Source organism: Zalophus californianus, chromosome 3, assembly GCF_009762305.2.
Source record: "Zalophus californianus isolate mZalCal1 chromosome 3, mZalCal1.pri.v2, whole genome shotgun sequence".
NCBI lineage: Eukaryota > Metazoa > Chordata > Mammalia > Carnivora > Otariidae > Zalophus > Zalophus californianus.
Window position 1 is genome coordinate 115,696,657 of NC_045597.1, and position 23,104 is coordinate 115,719,760.

At 37.9% G+C, this 23,104-nt stretch overlaps 1 protein-coding gene across 4 annotated transcripts in view; it reads right to left on the reverse strand.

The window, feature by feature from the left end:
* MMADHC (metabolism of cobalamin associated D) overlaps positions 1-23,104 on the reverse strand; it is a 45,407-nt gene that overhangs the window by 21,687 nt on the left and 616 nt on the right. For 3 of the 4 annotated variants that reach the window (XM_027589287.2, XM_027589286.2, XM_027589285.2), the window contains exons 2-3: positions 22,938-22,997; positions 18,042-18,186 (exon numbers count right to left, since the gene is read on the reverse strand). In XM_027589287.2, the coding sequence (XP_027445088.1) occupies positions 18,042-18,186; positions 22,938-22,946 (154 nt within the window). In that variant the 5' untranslated portion in view covers positions 22,947-22,997. The remainder of the gene's footprint in view (positions 1-18,041; positions 18,187-22,937; positions 22,998-23,104) is intronic. The other variant, XM_027589284.2, reaches the window with a different exon arrangement.

Sequence of the window (23,104 nt, forward strand, 5' to 3'; positions counted from 1 at the left end):
TGGTGGATGACCCTTTTAATGTATTGTTGGATCCTATTAGCTATGATTTTGTTGAGGATTTTGGAATCCGTATTCATCAGGGATATTGGTCTGAAATTCTCCTTTTTGATGGGGTCTTTGCCTGGTTTGGGGATTAAGGTAATGCTGGCCTCACAGAATGACTGTAAGTTTTCCTTCTGTTTCTATTTTTTGAAACAGCTTCAGGAGAATAGCTATTATTTCTTCTTTGAATGTTCAGTAGAATTCCCCAGGGAATCCATCAGGCCCTGGACTCTTGTTTTTTGGGAGGTTTTTGATCACTGCTTCAATTTCGTTACTGGTTATTGGCCTATTCAGGTTGTCAACTTCTTCCTGTTTCAGTCTTGGGAGTTCATAGGTTTCCAGGAAGGCATCCATTTCATCCAGGTTGCTCAGTTTATTGGCATAAAGTTGTTGATAATAATTGTTTCTATTTCCTTTGTGTTAGTCGTGATCTCTCCCCTTTCATTCTTAATTTTATTAATTTGGGTCCTTTCTCTTTTCTTTTGGATAAGTCTGGCCAGTGTTTATCAATCTTATCAATTCTTTCAAAGAACCAGCTTCTAGTTTCGTTGATCTGATCTACTGTATTTCTGCTAATTCATTGTTATTTGCTCTCATCTTATTTCCCTTCTAATGTGTGGCTTAGGCATCGTTTGTTGCTTTTTCTCTAGTTCTTTTAAGGTGTAGAGTTAATTGGTGAATTCGGAATTTTTCTATTTTTTTGAGTGAGGCTTGGATGGCTATGTATTTCCCCCTTAGGACCGCCTTTGCAGTATCCCATACTATCCCAGTTTTGGACCGATGTGTTTTCGTTCTCATTGGTTTCCATGAATTGTTTTTCTTCTTTGATTTCCTGGTTGACCCAAACATTCTTGAGCAGAGTGGTCTTTAGCTTCCAAGTGTTTGAATTTCTTCCAAATTTTTTCTTGTGATTGAGTTCCAGTTTTAAAGCATTATGGTCTGAGAATATGCAGGGAATAACCTCAATCTTTTGGTATCAGTTGAGACCTGATTTGTGACCCAATATATGGTCTATTCCGGAGAAAGTTCCATGTGCCCTCAAGAAGAATGAGTATTCTGTTGTTTTAGGGTGGAATGCTCTGTATATATCTATGAGGTCCATCTGGTCCAGTGTGTCATTCAAAGCTCTTATTTCTTTGTTGATTTTCTGCTTAGATGATCTGTCTACTGCTAACAGTGGAGTATTGAGGTCTCTTACAATTAACATATTGTTATCAATATGACTATTTTGTTTAACAGTTGGCTTATGTAGATGGCTGCTCCTATGTTGGATGCGTAAATGTTTACAATTGTGAGATATTCTTGTTGGATAGAGCCTTTAAGAATGATATAGTGTCCTTCTGTGTCTAACTACAGTCTTTAGTTTAAAATGTAATTTGTCTTATATAAGAATTGCTAGCCCAGCTTTCTTTTGAGGTCCGTTATCATGGAAGATGGATCTCCATCCCCTCATTTTGTCTGGATATATCTTTAGGTTCAAAATGAGTCTCTTGTAGACAGCATATGGATGGGTCCTGTCTTTTTATCCAATCTGCAACCCTGTGCCGTTTTATGGGAGCATTTAGGCCATTCACATTGAGAGTGATTATTGAAAGATATGAATTTATTGTCATCAAGTTGCCTGTGAAGACCTTGTTTTTATAGACTGTCCCTGTAAATTTCTATTCTATATCACTCTTGGGGTCTTTCTCCTTTTATAGAACCCCCCTTAATAATTCTTGCAGAGCTAACTTAGTGGTCACATACTCTTTCAGTTTCTGCCAGTCTTGGAAGCTCTGCATTTCTCCATCCATTCTAAATGACAGCCTTGCTGGATAAAGTATTCTTGGCTGTATGTTCTTCTCGTTTAGTACCCTGAGTATGTCTTGCCAGGCCTTTCTGGCTTGGCAGGTCTCTGTGGATAGGTCTGTTATTCTGATGTTCCTCCCTCTGTACATAAGGAATCTCTTCCCCCTAACTGCCCTTAAAATGGTTTCCTTGTTTCTATGATTTGCAAGTTTTACTATTACATGCCTGGGTGTTGGCCTGTTTTCCTTGATCTTGGGAGGTGTCCTCTCTGCCTCTAGGACATGAACGTTTGTTTCATTCCCCAGATTTGGGAAGTTCTCAGCTACAATTTGCTCAAATATATCTTCTAGTCCTCTCTCTACTCCCTCTACACCCTCAGAGATTCCAATAATTCTATGGGACGTTTCATGGTGTCACTTATTTCTCTGATTCTATTTTCATGGATTCTGAGTTGTTTTCCCTGGCCTCCTTTTTTTCCGTTTTATTAATTGGTCTTCTAGGTCACTAATTCGTTCTCTGCTTTGCTTACCCTAGCTGTTATATTATCTAGATTGGATTGGATCTCATTGGTAGCATTTTTAAGTTTTGCCAATTCAACTTTCATTTCTGCCCTTAGAGACTCTATGTTGCCATTAATCGATTTCTCCATTCTAGCTACTGTCTTCACAATTGCTAGACTGAATTCCATCTCTCACATCTTGGTTATATCTGAATCCATTTGTAAATTCGTGGCATAAGTCATAGTCTCTGAGTCTTTCCTATTTTGGGGTTCCTCCTCCTAGTCATTCTGTTGGTGGGCGGTTGAGGGAATGTACAGAGTCCAAATTATTGACCACAACCCAAGCAAGATGCACCTGTTTTATAGGGACTGGAGGGTTGCTGGCCTCTTGTTTTCCCAGCCTGTCTTCTGGGGGAGGGGCTTGCTGTGCTGTTACTCAGACAACCCTGTTTGGGCAGAGTTGCCCTGCCCCCTGTGGCAGGGGATGGGCTCAGTGAAAACTGTTTTTTTTGGGCTTTTGTTCTCTGGCGGCTCTCCCTGGCGGCTTTCCGTGTCTCTTCCGAAAGTCAGAGCAGAAGATACCGTTTCCAACCCTCTGCCTCAGAGCAGAGAGATCAGTCTGTTCTTCAGTGAGCTCTCCAGGTCACACTATCTGTTTCTGTCTGTGCTGCTATAAACTGCAGGGTCCTGGGTTGTGCACCCCTCAGCAGCGCTTCTAGTCCCTCCCCCCAGGTTGGGGCACATCTCTGCCCTCCATGCTTCTAAAACCACCAGCAGCCCCCAGTACACACGCACGGCCCCACTGCTCCGGTTTCAGTCCAGGGGACTGCCCTAAAGTCCTTTCCCCGTTGCTACTGGTCTGCAAGTCTGTGCCCCGTCCCCAGTGTGGGAGGCTATTGCTCACTGGCGATGTAGGATCCCAACGGCTCGGCTCCCTCTCCCTTCCGTTTATCCTCTGATATCTGCCCACAGAATCATGGCTCCCCGCTTTGTACCTCAAAACCAACCACCCGCGATATTCTGTTTGTAGAGATCCAGATCTATCTCCTTACATCTCAGGCTGATTTCGTGGGTGTTCAGAGTGGTCTGGTAGATATCCAGCTCAATTCCGGGGACCAGTTGGAATAGGGTCCCCTACTCCTCCACCATCTTTCCCCCCCTTCCCTCATGTATCTTTTCTAACTACAAAAGTATAAAACTGGAAATGAATCACAGGAAGCTATCTGGAAAGAACACAAATACAATCAGGCTAAATAATGTGTTACTATAACACTGAATGCACCTACCAAGATATCAAAGAAGAAATAAAAAATACATGAAGACAAAAATGAAAACACAATGGTCTAGAATCTTTGGCATGTGGCAATACCTCTTGTACGAGGGAAGATTATAACAATACAGATATACCTCAAGAAGCAAGAAAAATCTCTAATAAATGACCTAACCTTATAACTAAAGGAGCTAGAAAAGAAAAAATGTGCAAAGCCAAGAGAAAAAAAGGAAATAATGAAGATGAGAGAATAAAATGGAGACCAAAAAAAAAAAAAAAAAAACAACGGACAACACTCCCCAGCCCCGGGTTCAAAGGAACTATGACCTAGTTCTTTGAAAAGATCAACAAAATTGATCAACTTTTAGCCTGACTCACCAAAGGAGAGAAAACTCAAGTAAATATAATATTATGTAAAATTATATGCCAAAAGAATGGAGAACATAGCAGGAATGAAAAAATTCCTAGAAACATATAACTTTCCAAAACTGAATCATGAACAGAAAATTTAAACAGACCAGTTACTAGCAATGACACTGAATCAGTACTCAAAACATTCCTAACAAACTAAAGCCTAGGATCAGATGTCTTCACAGGTGAATTCTACCAAACATATGAAGAGTTAAAACCTATTGTTCTTAAAACTTGCAGAATAAAGAAGATGAAAGAAGCTTACAAATTCATATTCATATCAGCAATACCCTGATACCAAAAGCAGATGAAGATACTACAAAAAAAAAGTATGCGCCAATATCTGATGACAACAGATGGAAAGATCCTGAACAAAACATTATCAAAACAAACACAAATATACATTAAGAAAATCGTTCACTGGGCGCCTGGGTGGCTCACTCGGTTAAGCATCTAACTCAATTTCAGCTCAGGTCATGATCTCAGGATTATGAGATCAAGCCCTGCGTCGGGCTAAGCATTGAACATGGAACCTGCTTAAGATTCTCCCTTGGAGTACCTGGGTAGCTCAGGCAGTTAAGTGTCTGCCTTCAGCTCAGGTCATGATCTCGGGGATCAAGCCCCGCACTGGACTTCCTGCTCAGCTGGGAGTCTGCTTCTCCCTCTTCCTCTGTCTCTCCCCCTACACCCCACTGTTCATGTGTTCTCTAATAAATAAAATCTAAAAAAAAAAAAATTTCTCTCCCTCTCCTACCCCTGCTTGCACGCTCTCTAGCAAAAAAATAAATCTAAAAAAAAAAAAATCATACACAGTGATCAAGTGTGATTTATTCCAGGTACACAGGCATGGTTCAGTATATGTAAATCAAAGTGATACATCACAGTAAGAGAAAGGACAAAAACCATATGATCATCTGAACAGATGCAAAAAAGTATTTGAAAGAGTGCAACATTTTTCATAATGAAAACTCTCAATATACTAGGTTCAGAGGGAACATACCTCAACATAACAAAGGGTATTTGTGAAAAGTCTATAGCTAACTTCATTCTCAATGGTGAAAAACAGAGCTTTCCCTCTAAAATCAAGAATAGAATGAGGATGTCCACTCTCAGTAGTTTTCTTCAACATTATACTGGAAGACCTAGCCAGGGCAATCAGACAAGAAAAAGAAATAAGAGGTATGCAAACTAGTAAAGGAAATGTAAGATTTCCACTATTTGCACCTGACATTATACCATATACAGAAAACCCTTAAGACTCTACCAAAAAGTACTAAAACTGATAATTCAGTAAAGCTGAACAGAAAATTAATATAGAGAAATCTGTTGCATTTTCGTGCACTAATAATGAAGTAGAAGAAAGAGAAATTAAGAAAACAATCACATTTACAATCGTACCAAAAAGAATAAAATATCTAGGAATAAGCTCAACCAAGGAGGTGAAAGGTCTGTACTCTGAAAACTATAAAGCACTCTTGAAAGAAATTGAAGATACTGCAAATAAATGGAAAGATATATGATATGCATGAACTGGCAGAGCCAATATTGTAAAAATTTCTCTATTACCCAAAGCAATCCACAGATTTAATGCAATTCTCGTTATCAAACTACTAACAGAATTTTTCAGAGAAATAAAAGAAATAATCCCAAAATGTATACAGAACTAAAAAGAAACTGAATAGAAAAAGCAATCTTCAGAAAGAAGGACAAAGCTTTAGGAAGCAAAATCTCAGAATTCGAGATATGCTACAAAGCTGCAGTAATCAAGACAGTATGGCAATGGCAAAAAAAAAAAAAAAAAAAAGACATAGATCAGTGCAACGGAGTACAGAGCACAGAATTAAACCCACACTTACACGGTCAATTAACCTATGACAAAACAGGAAGAATATACAATGGGGAGGGGCACATGGGTGGCTCAGTCAATTAAGTGACTGCCTTGGGCTGAGGATCTAATCCCAGGGTCCTGGGATTGAGCCCCACATCAGGCTGCCAGATCAGCTGGGAGTATGAACCTCCCTCGCCCTCTGCCCCCCACTTGTGCTCTCTTTCACTCTCATTCTCTCTCTCAAATAAATAAAATCTTTTTTTTTACAAAGAATATACAATGGGGAAAAGACAGTATCTTCAACAAAGGGTGATGGAAAACTGGACACCCACATGCAAAAAAAATGAAACTGGACCACTTTCTTATACCATTCCCAGACACAAACTCTAAATGGATTAAAAACATAAACATGAGACCTGAAATCATAAAACTCCCAGAAGAAAACATACACAGTAATCTCTTTAACATCAGCTGTAGGAACATTTTTCTAGATATGTGTCCTAAGGCAAGGGAAAGAAAAGCAAAACTGAACTACTACTACCACACAAAAATAAAGTTTTCAAAGAGAAATGAACCATTAACAAAGGAAAAAGACAACCTACTGAATGGGAGAAGATATCTGCAAGTGACATATCTAATAAAAGGTTAATATCCAAAACATATAAAGAACTTGTACAATGTCAACACCAAAAAAATTTCAAATGAATCCAATTAAAACTGGACAAAGGACCGGAATAGACATTTTTCCAGAAACAAACAGAGATGGGCAACAGACACATGAAAAAATGACCAATATCACTAGTCACAGGGGAAAGTAAAATGAAAACCACAGTGAGATATATTACCTGTCAGAATGGCTAAAATCAGAAACACAAGAAATAACAAGTGTTGGCAAGAATGTGGAGGAAAAGGACACTTCGTTCACTACTGGTGGGAATGCAAACTGGTGTAGCCACTGTGGAAAACATTATAGATGTTCCTCAAAAAGTAAAAAATAGAATTACCAAATGATCCAGTAATTCTACTACTGTGTAGTTAACCCCCCCAAAACACCCCAAAGCCTAATTCGAAAAGATACAGACACCCTTCTGCTTATTGCAACATTATTTATAATAGCCAAGATATGGAAACAACCCAAGTGTCCATCATAGATGAATGGATAAAAGAAGGTGTGGTGTATATATACAATGGAGTATGACTCAGCCCTAAAAAAGAATGAGATCTCACCCTCTGCAACAACATGGATTGACCTAGAGGGTATAATCATAAGTGAAATAAGTCAGTAAGAGAAAGACAACTACCATATGACTTCACTCAGGTGTGAATTTAAGAAACAACACAAATGAACAAAAAACCCCTCAGACTCGTAAGTACAAGAACAAACTGGCGGTTGCCAGAGGGGAGGCTGTTGGGCCACTGGGTGAAAGAGATAAAGGGTTTAAGGGTACACTTATCTTGAAGAGCACTGAGAAATACAGAGACCTGATGAATGATCATAGTGTACATTTGACACTAATAGAACAAAGTATGTTAATTATGCTTGAGTAAAAAAAAAATAAAAGTTATTTTAAATAGTATGAATTCCATACCTAATGCCAATATTTTTTTTTAAGGCGTATTTATTTTTTGAGATTTTATTTATTTATTTGACAGAGACAGAGATAACAAGAGCAGGAACACAAGCAGCGGGAGTGGGAGAGGGAGAGGAGGCTTCCCTCTGAGGAGGGAGCCCGATGCGGGACTCAACTCCAGGACCCTGGGATCATGACCTGAGCCGAAGGCAGACGCTTAACGACTGAGCCACCCAGGCGCCCTAATGTCACACAATCTTAACATAAGTTAAGAGACTGAAGCTGTTCAAACAGAGTTAAATCACTGGTATGGTCAAAAGGAAGACTCTGTTTTGGCACTGAGGAAACAAGCTGGGAGAGAAACAGGGACACTGGGTTGTTGTTTTATTTTCCTTTCAGTAATTAAGTCACAGTAATAAGATTTGTCCTATATTAAGCCCAGGTAAGCTAAAATACCTCTGCAGAGTCAAGTAGTCACTCATGGGGAATAAATTAACTCTCCTGGGACAATGGGGTATGAATTAGTGACCTGGAAGAGGCAATTAATCTCATATGGATGAGCACTTGACTTTTAGACTGCTCTCTATTCATAGTTCCCTTGCGATCAAACATAGGTCAACATGCAATATATGTTGTTTTATGCACCTAAGCCCAAAGCTCTACACTGATTCAAGGCAATAAAGTATCCACATGGCAAAAATTGTTTCAGCATATAGGAGAAAACCGGAACGCTGTTCAAAGAGTCCACAATGGAGATACAACACATATTAAAATTGAGACTATCGAAAGCTTTACAGTCATACAATATGAAATATGGAAAAATGTATTAAAAAATGAACTGATTGGATTTTTTCATATTTCTCTGCAGTATTTGGGACAAGGCATTGATGATCCAAAGTATCTATGAATCATAAAAGAAAAATTTAAATGTGTAATTATTTTATTAAGAATTTACATTCTAATTCTTTGAAAAGTAAGGTTATGTGGGTAGACACATTCATTAAACTTTAAGGTCATAGTAAGTAACAGAACCTTACCTTATAAAATAATTTATAGCCTTACAGGTAAGAAAAGAAAAAGGCACAGAGATATTGATCCATCTTGGGTCCCTGAAATCATCTAGTCCTACCTTTTATTTTTTTTAGATGAGAAAACTCAAGTCTTTAGAGTCTTAAGTAATTTGACCAAGGCCTGACTAAAATACCCATTTGCTGGGTCTTTGTCTGTTGAACTATTTCTCTAATTGGCAATTTCTGATAACTCAGCCAGGTGGTTTGGAAATTAACATTTTTTCTATAAAAAAGAATTTTCAAGTACAAGATGAGCTTTTATAAAATTAATTTTCCTTACATGATCATCTATTTTTAATGCAATCTTAATTAGGAACCCTCCCCCTTCTCAGAGAGGAATCTCTTAAGTTGTTCACAATACCCGTACTTCATTTGAGCAGCTCTGCTTCATTTATCATCTCCGTGATGATAGAAATGGTAAGTTCTGACTCACAGTGGTGCTAGAAGTAACAGAGAAAGGAAGGCCAATGCCGTTGATGTTAATAAAACACTGGATTTGCTCAATAATGTTTAGGCTTTATAATTACACAAGTAGGGCTATAAGAAAGCACCTTGATTGTTGAAATTCCTTACTCAACAATAATTTATGATCTGAGAACTCCTGGTTTTTCTATCAACATTTCTTTTAGAGCATGCAAGATCTCTTAGGAATGCGACTATCACATTATACCAAACGGGACAACTGAGATCTTGAGGGCTATTAATTTGATCTTGACCAGTAATTTCAAGCATTCTGTTATACACGGTGAGATACAGTTATCAAAACAGGTTACAGCATGCCCTTTGCTAGTTACAATCATCGCCTGCTCTCACTATATAAATACAAAAATCATCCAATAGTTTTTAAATTTTGTAATTCAGTTTTTAAATTTTGTAATTCCCTTTGCTTTTTATTTTATTTATTTTTAAAGGATTTTTATTTATTTGACAGAGACACAGTGAGAGAGGGAACACAAGCAGGGGAAGCGGGAGAGGGAGAAGCGGGCTCCTGGCTGAGCAGTGAGCCCGATGTGGGGCTCGATCTTGACCTGAGCCGAAGGCAGATGCTTAACGACTGAGCCACCCAGGAGCCCCTCCCTTTTCTTTTTAAATAATCAGCCCCAATATATGTGTACTCTGAATTAATAAAGTTTGAATTTTTATTCTGATGCCTTTCATGTCTGCTCCAATTCATGGAACTTACTACATGTCTAATTTTTGGAGGAGACAAAATTTGAGCTGGCCCATGAGAGGCAGGTCGGATTTGAATAGTGAGAAAAGATTACTATCCCAGGCCCTAGGAATGCACACACGGCTGTGAGTGCACTGCTTTGCCTAGAGCATCCTCGACATGCAAGGGAGAAAGAAGAGGCTAGCAAAATAGGCTGGGGCTGGACTGAAAGAATTTTCTGTCCCAGAATGACAAGTCTGCACTATATGCAATAGCATTAGACACTGAAAGTTGTTGAGTAGGAGAATAATTCCACACACTCAAGTTTGCAAAGATAAATCTGCTGGCATACAGCATAAATTGTAGGAGAGAAGTATGAGAGGACTGCTACTGTAATGGAGAAGATCAAAGGGGAGAGAGACCTGAATTAGAGCAGCAGCTGTTAAAAATGAGAGAAGTCTTCCAAAAGTAGAATCAAAAGAAGTTGGTGGCGGAATGCTCCCTTTGCATTGCTCCCACATCCTCCCAACATGCAGCAATCCAAACAAACGACAGCGGTTGCCAGCCTGGGTGATCCATGATATAATATTAACAATAATAGTAGTAGCAACCACATTTCCACGGTGCTTACTGTGGGCCCAGCACTTGTCGAAGGGCTTTACACGTAATAATGAATTTAGCCTTCGTAATCACCCCATGAAATCAGTAGTGCAATTTCCATTGCACAGATAGGAAACCTGAAGCTAAGCGAGGTTAGAGGATGTATTCAGTCACAGGATCATGAGGGACAGCCAGGATTGGAACACCAGTGACCTGGCCCCAGAGTCTAATGCCTCTCCTGATGGTTCCATTAGCAAGTACTCCTTTGTGGGTTAAAGACCTTTTAACTTTAAATGTGTTGAAGTGGAAATGTTGGTGAATATTCAAATGGGAATACCTAGCTGGGAGGGGAGATGGGAATCTAAAATTCAGAGAATAGTCAGTATTGAGGAGACAGAATTGAATGCCAGGCGTAACTCACTCAACTCACCCGAATCCCTGAAACTCTCCATTACTGCATTTGGGATTAGAATTTAACTCACTGATTTTCCCTGCTCCAGGGGAGGGGACCTGCTCGGGTTGGTAGTGAGACAGTAAGACTTTCAGCCCCATTGGAAATAGTGCCGACAGACTTCCTCACCAGAGCCTGCAGGAGTAAGGGTCTGCTTATCTTTTGTTTTCTCTCACTGTAGTTCTAATAATCTGCTATTGGATCAAGTACTATATTCACTTCCATTTGGTTCTAGGAAATCAGGTGGCTCACGACATTTTCATGCTCATTTCAAAGTTCCAACCTGTTTTAGGCTACTGAAAATCTCAAACATCATGCCATGAAATACTGAGTTCAGGTATCTAGACACTCATCGGGTAATCAAAGAACTGCGTAGCATCATGGCTTTAAAAAAAAAAGAGAGAGAGAGAGACAGAGAGAGAGCTTTGCAAACCACCTGGGTTTGGATCTCAGTTCTGCCACTCATAAGTTTTCCATTCTTGGACAAGTTACTTTCTGTCTGTGTTAACACCCATCTAATGGGAAGACTGTAAGGTTTAGAGGAAATGACATACACGAGTCATTTGTTACCTTTCCTACAAAAAAAGGTCAGTGAATTTTAGCTGCTATTATCTGATCTCTAAAGATGTACAATTTTGTGGACATATAAGCAGTAAAAATTATCCCCAAAATGTAGTTCCTATTTATTTATATGTTATTATGTATATATAAAAATATATATATAATTATATATGATTATATAAAAATATAATACAACCACTTCAAGACATGTTTGATAGGACGTTTTAGTACTTAATCTAACTGCAACTTTGGAGAGGGAAAAATAATACCATCACAAACAATTCAGGACATCCAAAACAAATAAGTGAAATACTCCCACCAGCTGTTAATACACAGATAGCGTGTTAACTGAGGTAATCATGGAATTCACTGCTTTAGATTTATTCAGCCATTACATGCCCAGAGATATTTGTCAGAAATTGTTTATTGGTGTTTTAAATAGTTTTCCATTAGTTCGGTGGGTAGTACTTCTAAACCCCACACACAGGCACTGGATCCAACAGAATTCTACGTCAAATATTTAAAAAAGATCTATACATACACATACTGTAAGAAAAAGAGGGATTTGAAAAGCATCCATATTTATAGTGATGGATGTTATGTGTTTGTGTAGTGAAGTCTTAAAAAGTCCTACCTGAGGCAAAATAGTTCCCTTTATGGAAATTTTGTTAGGTCATTGTAAAGGTCAGACCATTTGTTCACATCTATTGTGATGACTCGATTTATAAGTCAGTAAGGGATGAAATTAACGGGGTTTTTTGCACAGACGTTTTCTCTTGAGATTTACATAAGTAGCGCATCCAATATTCACAAAAACGGTGTGGGGTAAGTGAACCTATCTCCAATTCATGAGGAGGAAATCAAACTCAGAAAAAAAAGGTAAGAATTAAGGCCACAAAGTTTTTAAGTAATGGGATAGGAACCGAAACCCAGGTTTTTTTCATATGAAAGTTCCCATCTTTCCTACTGCGTTGCCTTTTGAAAATCACTGGTCAAGCTTCTCACTTTTGGCAATAGCTTTTGTATATTTTACTGGAAGGAAGGGCTGTTGATGGTGGGGAAGTGATTTAAATGTCATTTAAAGTGATGTGAGGAGTGATTATTTTTAGGTATTTTTAGGTCGTAAATGGAAAGACATGATGGTACAAGATTATATGGCAGACTGTTCAGAGTATGTTCTGCTGCCTTTGAAAACTACAAGTTCCAGAAGCCAGAGTTCTGGTTTTAGAAGAAGATCACTATTTTCAGACCCACTAATAACATGTAGATGAAAGTAAAATTCTTAGAATTGCAACCCCTGGAATGATTCCTGAATAGTGGAATATCTTTATCATATATAATTCATATACTGTTCAGCTTATACGGTGTAGTGGAGATCCAGAATGTTATAAATACCTTAATCAGATTTTTGCTATTTACAAATTGATCATATGAATGAATTAGAAAGAAACGTATTGATGGTAGTCTTGATAAGTCTGAATGGCTCTGGTTGCCCTCCAAAAAAAAAAAAATTACCAACGTTTATGTGCAGGTGTCCAAACACATACAATTAGGCACAAGTTTCATTTATTTCTCATATTATTCTATTATTTAGTAATATTTGGATGGTTAGAGTTACTATGAGATTCTTGTAATCTGTTGTAATTCTGTGTTTCTTCATCATCTTAGCTAGTATTCATACTAGACTTTTAAAGTTTGGAAGCGGAGACCCTGTTGTTATAAGTTAGATAATCATCACTACATTGAAGAAATATATTTTAAGGAGGGTTTTCTCCTTTCAGAAGAATGTTTTTAAATGCATAAAGTACCTATATTAAAAAGTTGATTATTTTTAAATACATATATCGAAATATTTTTGAATGCTGTGATAGAGTATATGTGCTTCTTATGAAGGTTTAGAATTACAAGATCCCTAATTCTGAAGTATCAACAGTACAAACGGTATTGATATATTGGCAACAACTACACAGAGTGTCCCCGACTTACGGTGATTCACCTTAGGATTTTTCGACTTTACTATGGTGCAAGAGCAATACGCATTTGGTAGAGACCACACTTCGAATTCTGAATTTGGATCTTTCCCTGGGTAAAGTATAGGCAGTTCAATCCTCTCTTATGATGCTGGGCAGTGGCAGTGAGCCCCAGCTCCCATCTGGCCACTTGATCCTGAGGACAAACAACTGAAATACTTGTAATTACTCTATACCCATACACCATTTCACTTTCGGCCCAGCAGTCAATCAATCACAGGAGATATGCAACACTTCATTAAACAACAGGCTTTGTGGGAAGATGATTTTGCCCAACTGTGGGATAATACAAGTGTTCAGAGCCCATTTAAGGTAGGCGAGGCTAAGCTATGAAGTGTGGCGGGTTAGGTGTATTAAGTGCACTTTCATTTTATGCTATGTTCAACTTACAATGGATTTATCTGGACATAATGCCATCCTAAGTCAAGGAAGATCTTTAATGTGATAGGAAAAGATCTGTTATTTTCTGTTGGCGACAAGTCCCAGGAACTGCTACTCACACCGGATGTGTTGCTTATATTCACAATGAAAAGACATGCTAAATTTCAGTGGAATGTTAGTGAAAAGACAAATGTAATGTTTTCCATCCAAATTCATTCTATGCCTGGACCCCATGTCCAGAAAGGCTGTAAGTAATATGTTTTCTAAAAGTTTGTAGCAGCAATGATTATTTGCTGTTATTGTATGCTTTGGGGCTTCTACTACAATATCCTCATACTATTTAAAGTAGACTAAACAAGCTGATACAGGTTTTGTGTCTAACATGGTGAAAGGCTTATTTCTTAGGCATATAACACTAAGGCAGGTGGGTCTCCTCCATAACGTAATTCAAGGGCCCAGACTTCTTCCATCTCTGTCTGCATTCGCATCTAGGGCCTTGCTGTTGTCTAAATTCCGCAGATGGAAGGGGAAGAGGGTGTGAAAGCAGTACTCCAGCTTCTTAAAAGCTTTGGCCCAGAGTTGGCCCACACCACCACCACCACCCCCGTTTCCTTTGGTAAGAATTAGTCACATGGCCCCATGTGGGCATCACTTCCCGGTAACAACCCTATACAAGGAGTGGAGAGCACAAAATTTGGGTGACAGCTGTATCTACCACAGTCAAGTTTTCTCTTAGAGCTTTTATATGGTAGAGCTGAGGAAAGTTTTCCCAATACTGGATCACCCTTCACATTCCTGAGATGTACTTGGTTTTGGTGGGTGGTTGTTTTTCTAAATTGTCGAGCTGGATGAGAGGAAAAACAAACAAAAGCAACTGGGAGGTAGGTCTTGCTCTGCAAATGGAAGCACCTAAGCTGCAAACCTAGGAGTCATCTTGAAGTGTCCTTCTCTTTCCTCCTCAAAGGTGATCTATCAGCTACTGCTTCCTATTTATTTTACCTCCTAAGTACTACTTAAATCTGACTGCCCCTGCCACAGCTTCACTTCAGATCCTCATCAATTCTTTCCTGGATGACTTCTCTAATAGCCTTCTGACTGAACATTTGGCCTCCGGCTTTGTCCCTCTTCCAGGGCCATCTTCTCTACCAATGTTCTCAAATTCTGAAAACTTCACACCTCTACAAGTAAACAAGCTGAATACACATCTCAACACATGCACTTTGACTCGTTATAAGTTATGTATGCTTACTCTTTCACCATTTTGTTTGTCCTAAAATGGTATGATTTTAAAATGGAGAGTAAAACATAATTAGGAGTTTTAACATGATCTTCCCCATCCAGTGATTACTTGATACACACCTGTATCAGTCTGGGTTCTGTCAGGCTAAGAGACGCTAGAATATTACAGGACTAGGGGATCACCAGAAGAATTACGCCTTACCTGGGTGAGGCAGAAGCTGGGAAGTGAAGGTCTGTCTGCAAAGGGGTAGTCAGAGGGTCGGAGAAACAGTCTCTGCCTCAACTCCAAGCACAAAACCTGGGGTTTCCAGGAGTCTGAGAAGGAACAGGTCTGACCACAACGAGGACTTTAAAAGAGGAGCTCCCACACAGGTCTCCAGAAACAGCTCTGTAGGACTATCCCGTGACTCCCATAACCCTTCTGAGTATAACGGACTGCGTTTCACCTGTGCCTGCTAGATCGCCACAAGTACCTCTCATCAGAAAGCTAGTGCATAACTACTGGGAAGGCAATTAAAGGGAAATCTACTTCCCAGCCTTAGGAGAGAGGAGACGTGGTGGTGCCACTTGACGACAAGCATTCCAATGCAACATACTTGGAATACGGCCATCTCGGGTCGAAGACAGATACCCTTATTGTCTTTTAGTTTCCCCTTCTAGGGAAATATCCAGAGCCCCATAGAATTTCTTTAGAAACCACCATCCTAAATGGTGACATCCAAAGTCATCAGCAAGCTGCATAGGGCCCTCTGTCATCAGCCTCCAGCCTAACTTTCAGTTAATCTTCTAATAGCCTTCAGGCCACCCTGAATGGTAACATTCCCAATTTAATTATTCATATCGCAAAGGTTTCCCTTGGCATTTCTGCTCTCCTTTACTTGGCATGCTTCTCTACCTTGTCTGTCAGGTATATTTGTATTCACAAATCATCACTACCTCCAGATCATTCTTCCTGACCCTAACAATCTTCTCCCTATAAGTACAACATTCAACACAAAGGAGGGCTCCAGAGTGCTTGATGTCATGAGTTGAGGAGACATGAGTTGAGCTACCTTTGAAAATCCTCCCCAGAAGATATATCTCCTACCTGCAGTCTTCATTTCTCAATCGGTGAGGAAATAGAATCACATATATATATATATATATATATATATACAGTTGTACACATAGTGTACAACTTCATTTTTGGTGTTGTTTTAATGATGTATATAGTTTTACCTCTGCTTTTGTGTGGATGTGCGGGTGTGATTTTGTCAAAACCAAGATGTCTTTTGAAATTTCTCATTAAGATATCTTGCTTTTGCTGGCGAAAAACTGAAAATCATTACAAAAATGACAAAACAAGCATTCTGTAAGTATGATATCCATAAATTCATACTACAGCATTCTCATACCAGTCAGAATGGCTAGAATCCACAAGTGTTGGAGAGGATATGGAGAAAAGGGAACCCTTGCACTATTGGTTGGGAATGTAACCTGGTGGAACAACTGTGGAAAACAGTACGGAGGTTCCTCAAAAAATTAAAAAGAAAAACCAGACAATCCAGAAATTCCACTGTTAGGTATTTACCCAACAAAAATGAACATGGTAATTCGAAAAGATATATGCACCTCTATGTCTACTGCAACATTATTTACAATAGACAAAATATGGAAGCAAAAGCTGTTTATGGACAGATGATGAATCAAGAACATGTGTGTGCACTATATATACACAGAATGGAATGTTACTCAGCCATAAAGAAAGAATGAAATCTTGCTCTTTGCAGTAACACAGATGGACCTGGAGGATATTATGCTCAGTTACAACCGGCAGAGAGAGAACAACAAATACTAAGTGATTTCACTTTTATGTGGAACCTAAAAAATGAACACAGAAACAAGAAATCAAAAAGCCAGAAGAGACTCATAGATACAGAGAACAAACTGGTAGTTGCCAGAGGGAAGGGGAGTGGTGAGATGGCCAAAGTAGTTAAGTGGTTTAAAAGGTACAAACTTTCAGTTATAAAATAAGTATGTAACGGTGACTAAAAGTACAGCACAGGGAATATAATCAATAATTCTGTAATAAGGTTGTATAGTGACAGATGTAACTACGCTTATCACTAATAATGGCACTGTGTAATCTATAAAATTAATAAATTACTACATTGTACACTTGAAACTAACGTAACACTGTGAACTATACTTCAGTAACATAGCCAGTAATTTCCTGGACATAGGCTATGGAAACATTTTTCTAGATATTTCTCCTCTGCAAGCAAAAGAAAAGCAAAAATTAAACTACTGGGACTATACTGAAATAAAATGTTTTTGCACAGTGAAGCAAACAATCAACAACAACAAAAAGGCAACCTAGTGAATGGGAATATCTGATAAGGGGTTAACATCCAAAATATATAAAGAACTTAACACCAAACCAAACCAAACAAAAAACCTATTAGAGGCAGAGGGCATCAGCAAACATATTTCTAAGGAAAACATATAGTTGGCAGGCACATGAAAAGATGTTCAATATCACTAATCATCAGGGAAAGGCAAATCAAAACCACAATGAAATATCACCTTGTACCTGTCAGAATAGCTAAAATAAATATAAGAAATAACAATGTTAGCAAGGATGTGGAGGAAAAGAAACTCTTGTGTACTGTTGGTAGGAATGCAAACTGTGCAGACACTGTGCAAAACAGTATGAGATTTCTCAAAAAATTAAAAAACAAAGTTATCAAATGATCTAATAATTGCAATACTGGGTATTTACCTAAAGAAAATGAAAACACACACAAAAAGATATACACACCCCTATATTTAACACAGCATTATTTATAATAGTCAAGATATGGAAGTAATCCAAATATCCATCCACAGAGGAAGGGATAAAGATGTGGTATATAAATATACACAATGGAATATTACTCAGCCATAAAAAATAATTAAATATTGCCATCTATAGCAACGTGGATGGATGTATAATAGTAAGTGAAATAATTTAGTCAGAGAAAGACAAATACTATATGATTACACTCATGTAGAATTTAAGAAAAAAGAAAAAAGGGACAAAAACAGACTTTAATACAGAGAATAAACTGGTAGTTGCCAGAAGGGAGGTGGGTGTTTTGCAACAAGTAAATCATAGTAACTTTTACTTACATATATCTGGAGGTGCAGGGGCCACATGAGACTCATCAGAACCTGAAGATCCTGCAGTTGAAAAGGCTTTGGGATTGACAACCCTTTTAACTAAAGAGCAAAATCCGGGGAGATAGGAAACCAGTCTGGCTCTACTATAGAGCACCTAAGAATAACACAAAAATTAACATTATTTGTTCTGGATATATGTGTTATACTTACATGGACAATCTCTGGCAAATCCTCACACTGCAATGTATCTTTCAAAACCAAATCTTATTCTATTATTGAGCAACTACCATACAACAAGCATTATGTGTATAATTTTAAAAACAAATCTATTAAAAAAACCAAACAAGTAATAATTTACTTTGTGTAAAAGTATATGGCCTTTCCAATAAAGGCCTGAATCAAGAGTGCCACACTAGAGAGGATAGGAACCTCTAAAAGTTGCCCTATTTGGGAACAACACTAAAAAAGTAGTACAAATAAGATTTTTCTCGTGTTAAGTAAACTTCAACACCTTTAGTACAAAGCTTTGTGCTAAATTTTTTGCTCCTATGTTAATTTCCTGGACTCTGAGGTCAGTTACAACGGGTGAATGTGTAAACATCTTTCATGCAGAAACTTCTAGCAAAATACTTGGGTCAGAGTAATTTGGTTTTTTTTGTTTTTTAAAGATTTATTTGAGAGAGAATGTGTGAGCAAGCGCATACACACACACACACACACACACACACACACACACACACACACACACACAGGCACGCACAGGGAGAGGGGCAGAGGGAAAGAAAGAATCTCCAGCAAAATACTTGGGTCAGAGTAATTTGGTTTTTTTTGTTTTTTAAAGATTTATTTGAGAGAGAATGTGTGAGCAAGCGCACACACACACACAGGCACGCACAGCACACACACACACACACACACAGGCACACACACACACACACACACACACACACACACACACACACACACACACACACACACACACACACACACACACACACACACACACACACAGGCACGCACAGGGAGAGGGGCAGAGGGAAAGAAAGAATCTCCAGCAGACTCCCCATGTGCAGCCAGATACAGGGCTTGATCTCAAGACCCTGAGATCATGACCTGAGTGGAAACCAAGAGTCTGATGCTTAATTGACTATGCCACCCAGGTGCCCCGGGTCAGAGTAATTTAATGCAGGGGTTCGCAAACTATAGCTGAATATATTTATTTATATATTGTCTGTGGCTGCTTTCATGCCATAATGGCAGAGATAAGTAGTTGCACAGAGACTATATGGTACAGAAAGCCTAAAATATTTACTTGTATGTCCCTTCACATTAAAAAACAAAAATGCCAACTCTGAGTTTAGTAGAAAATATGTAAGAATAAATTCCATATTATCTGTGCATGCTATTAAAAGGTTTAAACAAAAAATCCTTGAGGGAGGAGGAAAAAGTTTCATAGAGAATAAACTAGGTTTTGAAGAAACAGAAGAAATTTGCAGAGAAAAGGGGCATTTCAATGGGTGACTTTCAGGAACAGATGTATAGTCATAAAAGGTATATTCAAAAGTGTGATAAATTCAGTGAGGTTAGATATTTAAGGGAGTGCAGTAAAAAACAGGCTTGAAAGTTAAGTTGTGGGAAATCGTAAAAGGCTTCATATTTGATATAGTAAAAGGCTTGTTACATCAAGACAATAATCAGAATTTTAATCTGGAGGCAGGGAAGAATAGAGGGGCAGAATGTTTTTAGGAATGTACCACTTAGGGCAGGATGGACTGGAGTGGGATTAGAGAATGGGGATTGGAGTGGTATGAAAACTACCAGGATGTTCAAATAGTCTAGCCATTTGATACTTTAGAATCATTCCTTTTTCCCTTTCACAAAGTAGTCTGAATTCCAACACGTGTTCTTTTTTTTCATCATAAGTACAAGAGAACATCCTAACTTGTTTTTCTACCTCTCTGGCATAATTTCTTACTAACTTTACCCACCTTTCCCTTTTCTTTAGTCATATAAAAATATCTGCAACATTTCCCATATTTCTCTACCTTCTTTTATATTGCCATAAGATTTGTTCTGCTAAAATGCCCCTTTCCCTCTCCTTCTAGGTCTAGCAAATTTCAACCTTGTCTTCAAGACCTGGATAAACAGAACCTTTCTTTATGTATCTCCTAAGTATAAGACCTGTCTCCAGAGTACTCTAGCCACCTGAAAATTTAAGTATCCTTCCTTGGGTCAGGACCCAACCTGCCCAAAGAGATAAATGTGATAATTATTAGATTTTAACCTACTAGACAAACTCAGACTTTTGGGTGATTCTATAATTTAAATTTACCTTTACAAATGAAGACATTTACATTTAACAGAATATGGCTCAGGATCTAAAGGCAATATAAAATTTTAAACTCCAAAAAGATTTGGGGCAAGCCCTCAAAATGTAAGAGGCTCAATAAGAGATTATCTGAAAGGGGCAATAAATATTAAATAGCAAATAATCAACAGATGTTAGTTACTATAGGCTAGGTTCTGTGCTAAGTGCTTTACATGCACTGTTTTACTAATTTCCACAACATACTTCCATATACCATTAAAATTAAAGTATGATTATCAAAATATTATGTGATAATAAATTGCTTGACAAGCAAAAAAGGAAAAGAAATATTATCCAAATTATTTCAGCAATTTCCTAATATTATTAAGGATTATTTTAACCTGTGAGTGCCACGGCCACTAGATTCTACTTTAGATTTTTTTCCTTGATGGCAAAGCTTTTTACAAAAGTTATAATAAAATGTGCGTTTTGTTGCCAATCTAAGAAAATCTCATCACTGAATTTCATGTTATTTCTTTATATTTCATTTTAATGGCAAAATAATCCAGTATCTAATTTGTCCACTAAAAGGAATAGCTGACGACAGTGTTAATGTGTCTCAAGTTTCCCCTTTAGCATACAGGGTCCTCAAATTCAGTACTTGGCAGATTTTAGGACATTGGGTCAGCTGGTGAATATAACTAAATATGACAGCCAATAAATAACTCAAAAATTAGAATAGCCAGTTTATTTTAGTACGAGGACAAGTATGATTTTGTGTATGACTACTTCAAACCTAGGATTCTAGACTTGGAAAGATGACAGGTTATTAAAACATAATTTTAAAATCCTTATTAGTATAAAAAGAGAAACTGTCTTCTAGGCATTGTTTTAGGATTAAGTCCTGCTTTTGGTCATGTGAGCAGAAAATAGGGTCTATACCAAAGACTGAAAACTGGTTATCTAGGAAATTCATCCATATCCATCTAGGAAATTCATCCATATCCATCTATAGACATTTTTGTGTGGTCCACACTGTTATAAAAAAATGTGAATTGGATATAAACATTGAGAAATTACAGATTTCACAAAAAAAGTCCAGATTTTCGGCTGTTCTTGAAAACTCAGAAGAGCTGGCAGCACTGGATTCATATTCGCAAATGGCATTAGTTAGCAATAAGTCACCATAGCTAAGGAAAGGTTGCTCCTGTTATACTAGAAATGAAAATTTCAGTTTGTCAAAGTTCCCACCAAGGCATCTTAATTTACTGTCCAGCTTCTGAAGCACAGACATTTATGACTCTTGCTATGTACGCTAACTAGTTGAAGACACACACACTTGCATATTTCATAACTGACATCCGTTCAGTATTTACAATGCATATGAACACAAATTTTTAAAGTATATTTTAATATTAAAATTTATTCCATATGAACTTCTAACAATTAAAGGATTTATGAAAACATCTTTCAAAATATTCACGCTGCTGAACTAATTCATTTAAATCAAAATAAAGCCAGGTTAAACATTAGAATTCTATTCTAGTTACTTTGAGAGTACCCCATGCTTCTTTTACAACATTCCCTTTCTGTGGTTCTGGCTAAGTAAAAATTCATGTTAAAATGGGTCCAAGACTAGTGGTCTACTTTTATGACTTGTCCCTAAAGTCACGTCAATAGACAGACTCTTAACATATCATGTTCAGTTACAGGAATATTATCCTAACTATTGCCATATTAATCCTAACACAGCTTTTGATTAAACGACCACAACTTAAAGAATCAAATCTAAATACTGAGTGTGACATTCAAGGCTATTACTCGATTTCAACTCCATAATCCAACCTTATTTCCCCCTAATCGCTTTCACATATCCGACATTGCAGAAGGCAAAAATTACTCCTTGATTTTTGAAAGGGAAGGTGTCTCTAAATATGTCTGTTCTTCCATTCAAATGTCCGATTATCTAAATCCCACCATCTTTCAAAACACAAATTAAATGCTTCTCTGAAGAAGGGATCCCAAACCCCTTATTTCTCCTCTTCACAAAGCTTTGAATCTGCACGTAGCTTTGTGTAGCTTAATTGTAGCTATCTCATGTATGTCTACTGTCCCCTACTATGAAGTCCTTATAGTAGGATAAGTCTAAACTGGAGACTTACAATCAGTATTTCTGGTCTATGTGAATCATATCTCTTGCTCTCATTCTGTAGGATTTGGAAGGTTACTTGCTAGACTGAAACTGTTTACAAAACCTTCAGTTTAGCCACCAAAGAAATAAAAAATAGCTTAAAAATAGATTCTAAATATTTACTGAAATGTCTTTTAAAAATATTGAAAAGATGTTGGCATTGAATTTATTTCCAAAAATGAATTTGTAGAAACAAGTACACGAGTGTCGTAGAAAATCTTTGTGTTCAAACTACCTTCAAAGCATGCCAACATAATTTCATACCCCTTGCTTCCCTTGACATTTTTTCATACACTACGTCTAAGCACAAGAAACATGCCACCAATGCCACCATAATTAAACCCATCCCTCCCTTTCCTAACAAGTTCCCAAACCACTATACTGCTTAAGAGACTAATTTACTCACAGTGGCCATTTCCAGCGGGGAGGGCAGATGCAAAATATCTTTGCTTTCGTAAAGTTATTCCTGAGAACGGACAAAACAAAACAGGCTAGTGACCGATTAAGCTCTAACAACACACAACTCGGGTAACGTCCACTATCTCACTATGTGTCGCTCACCACGACCGAAGT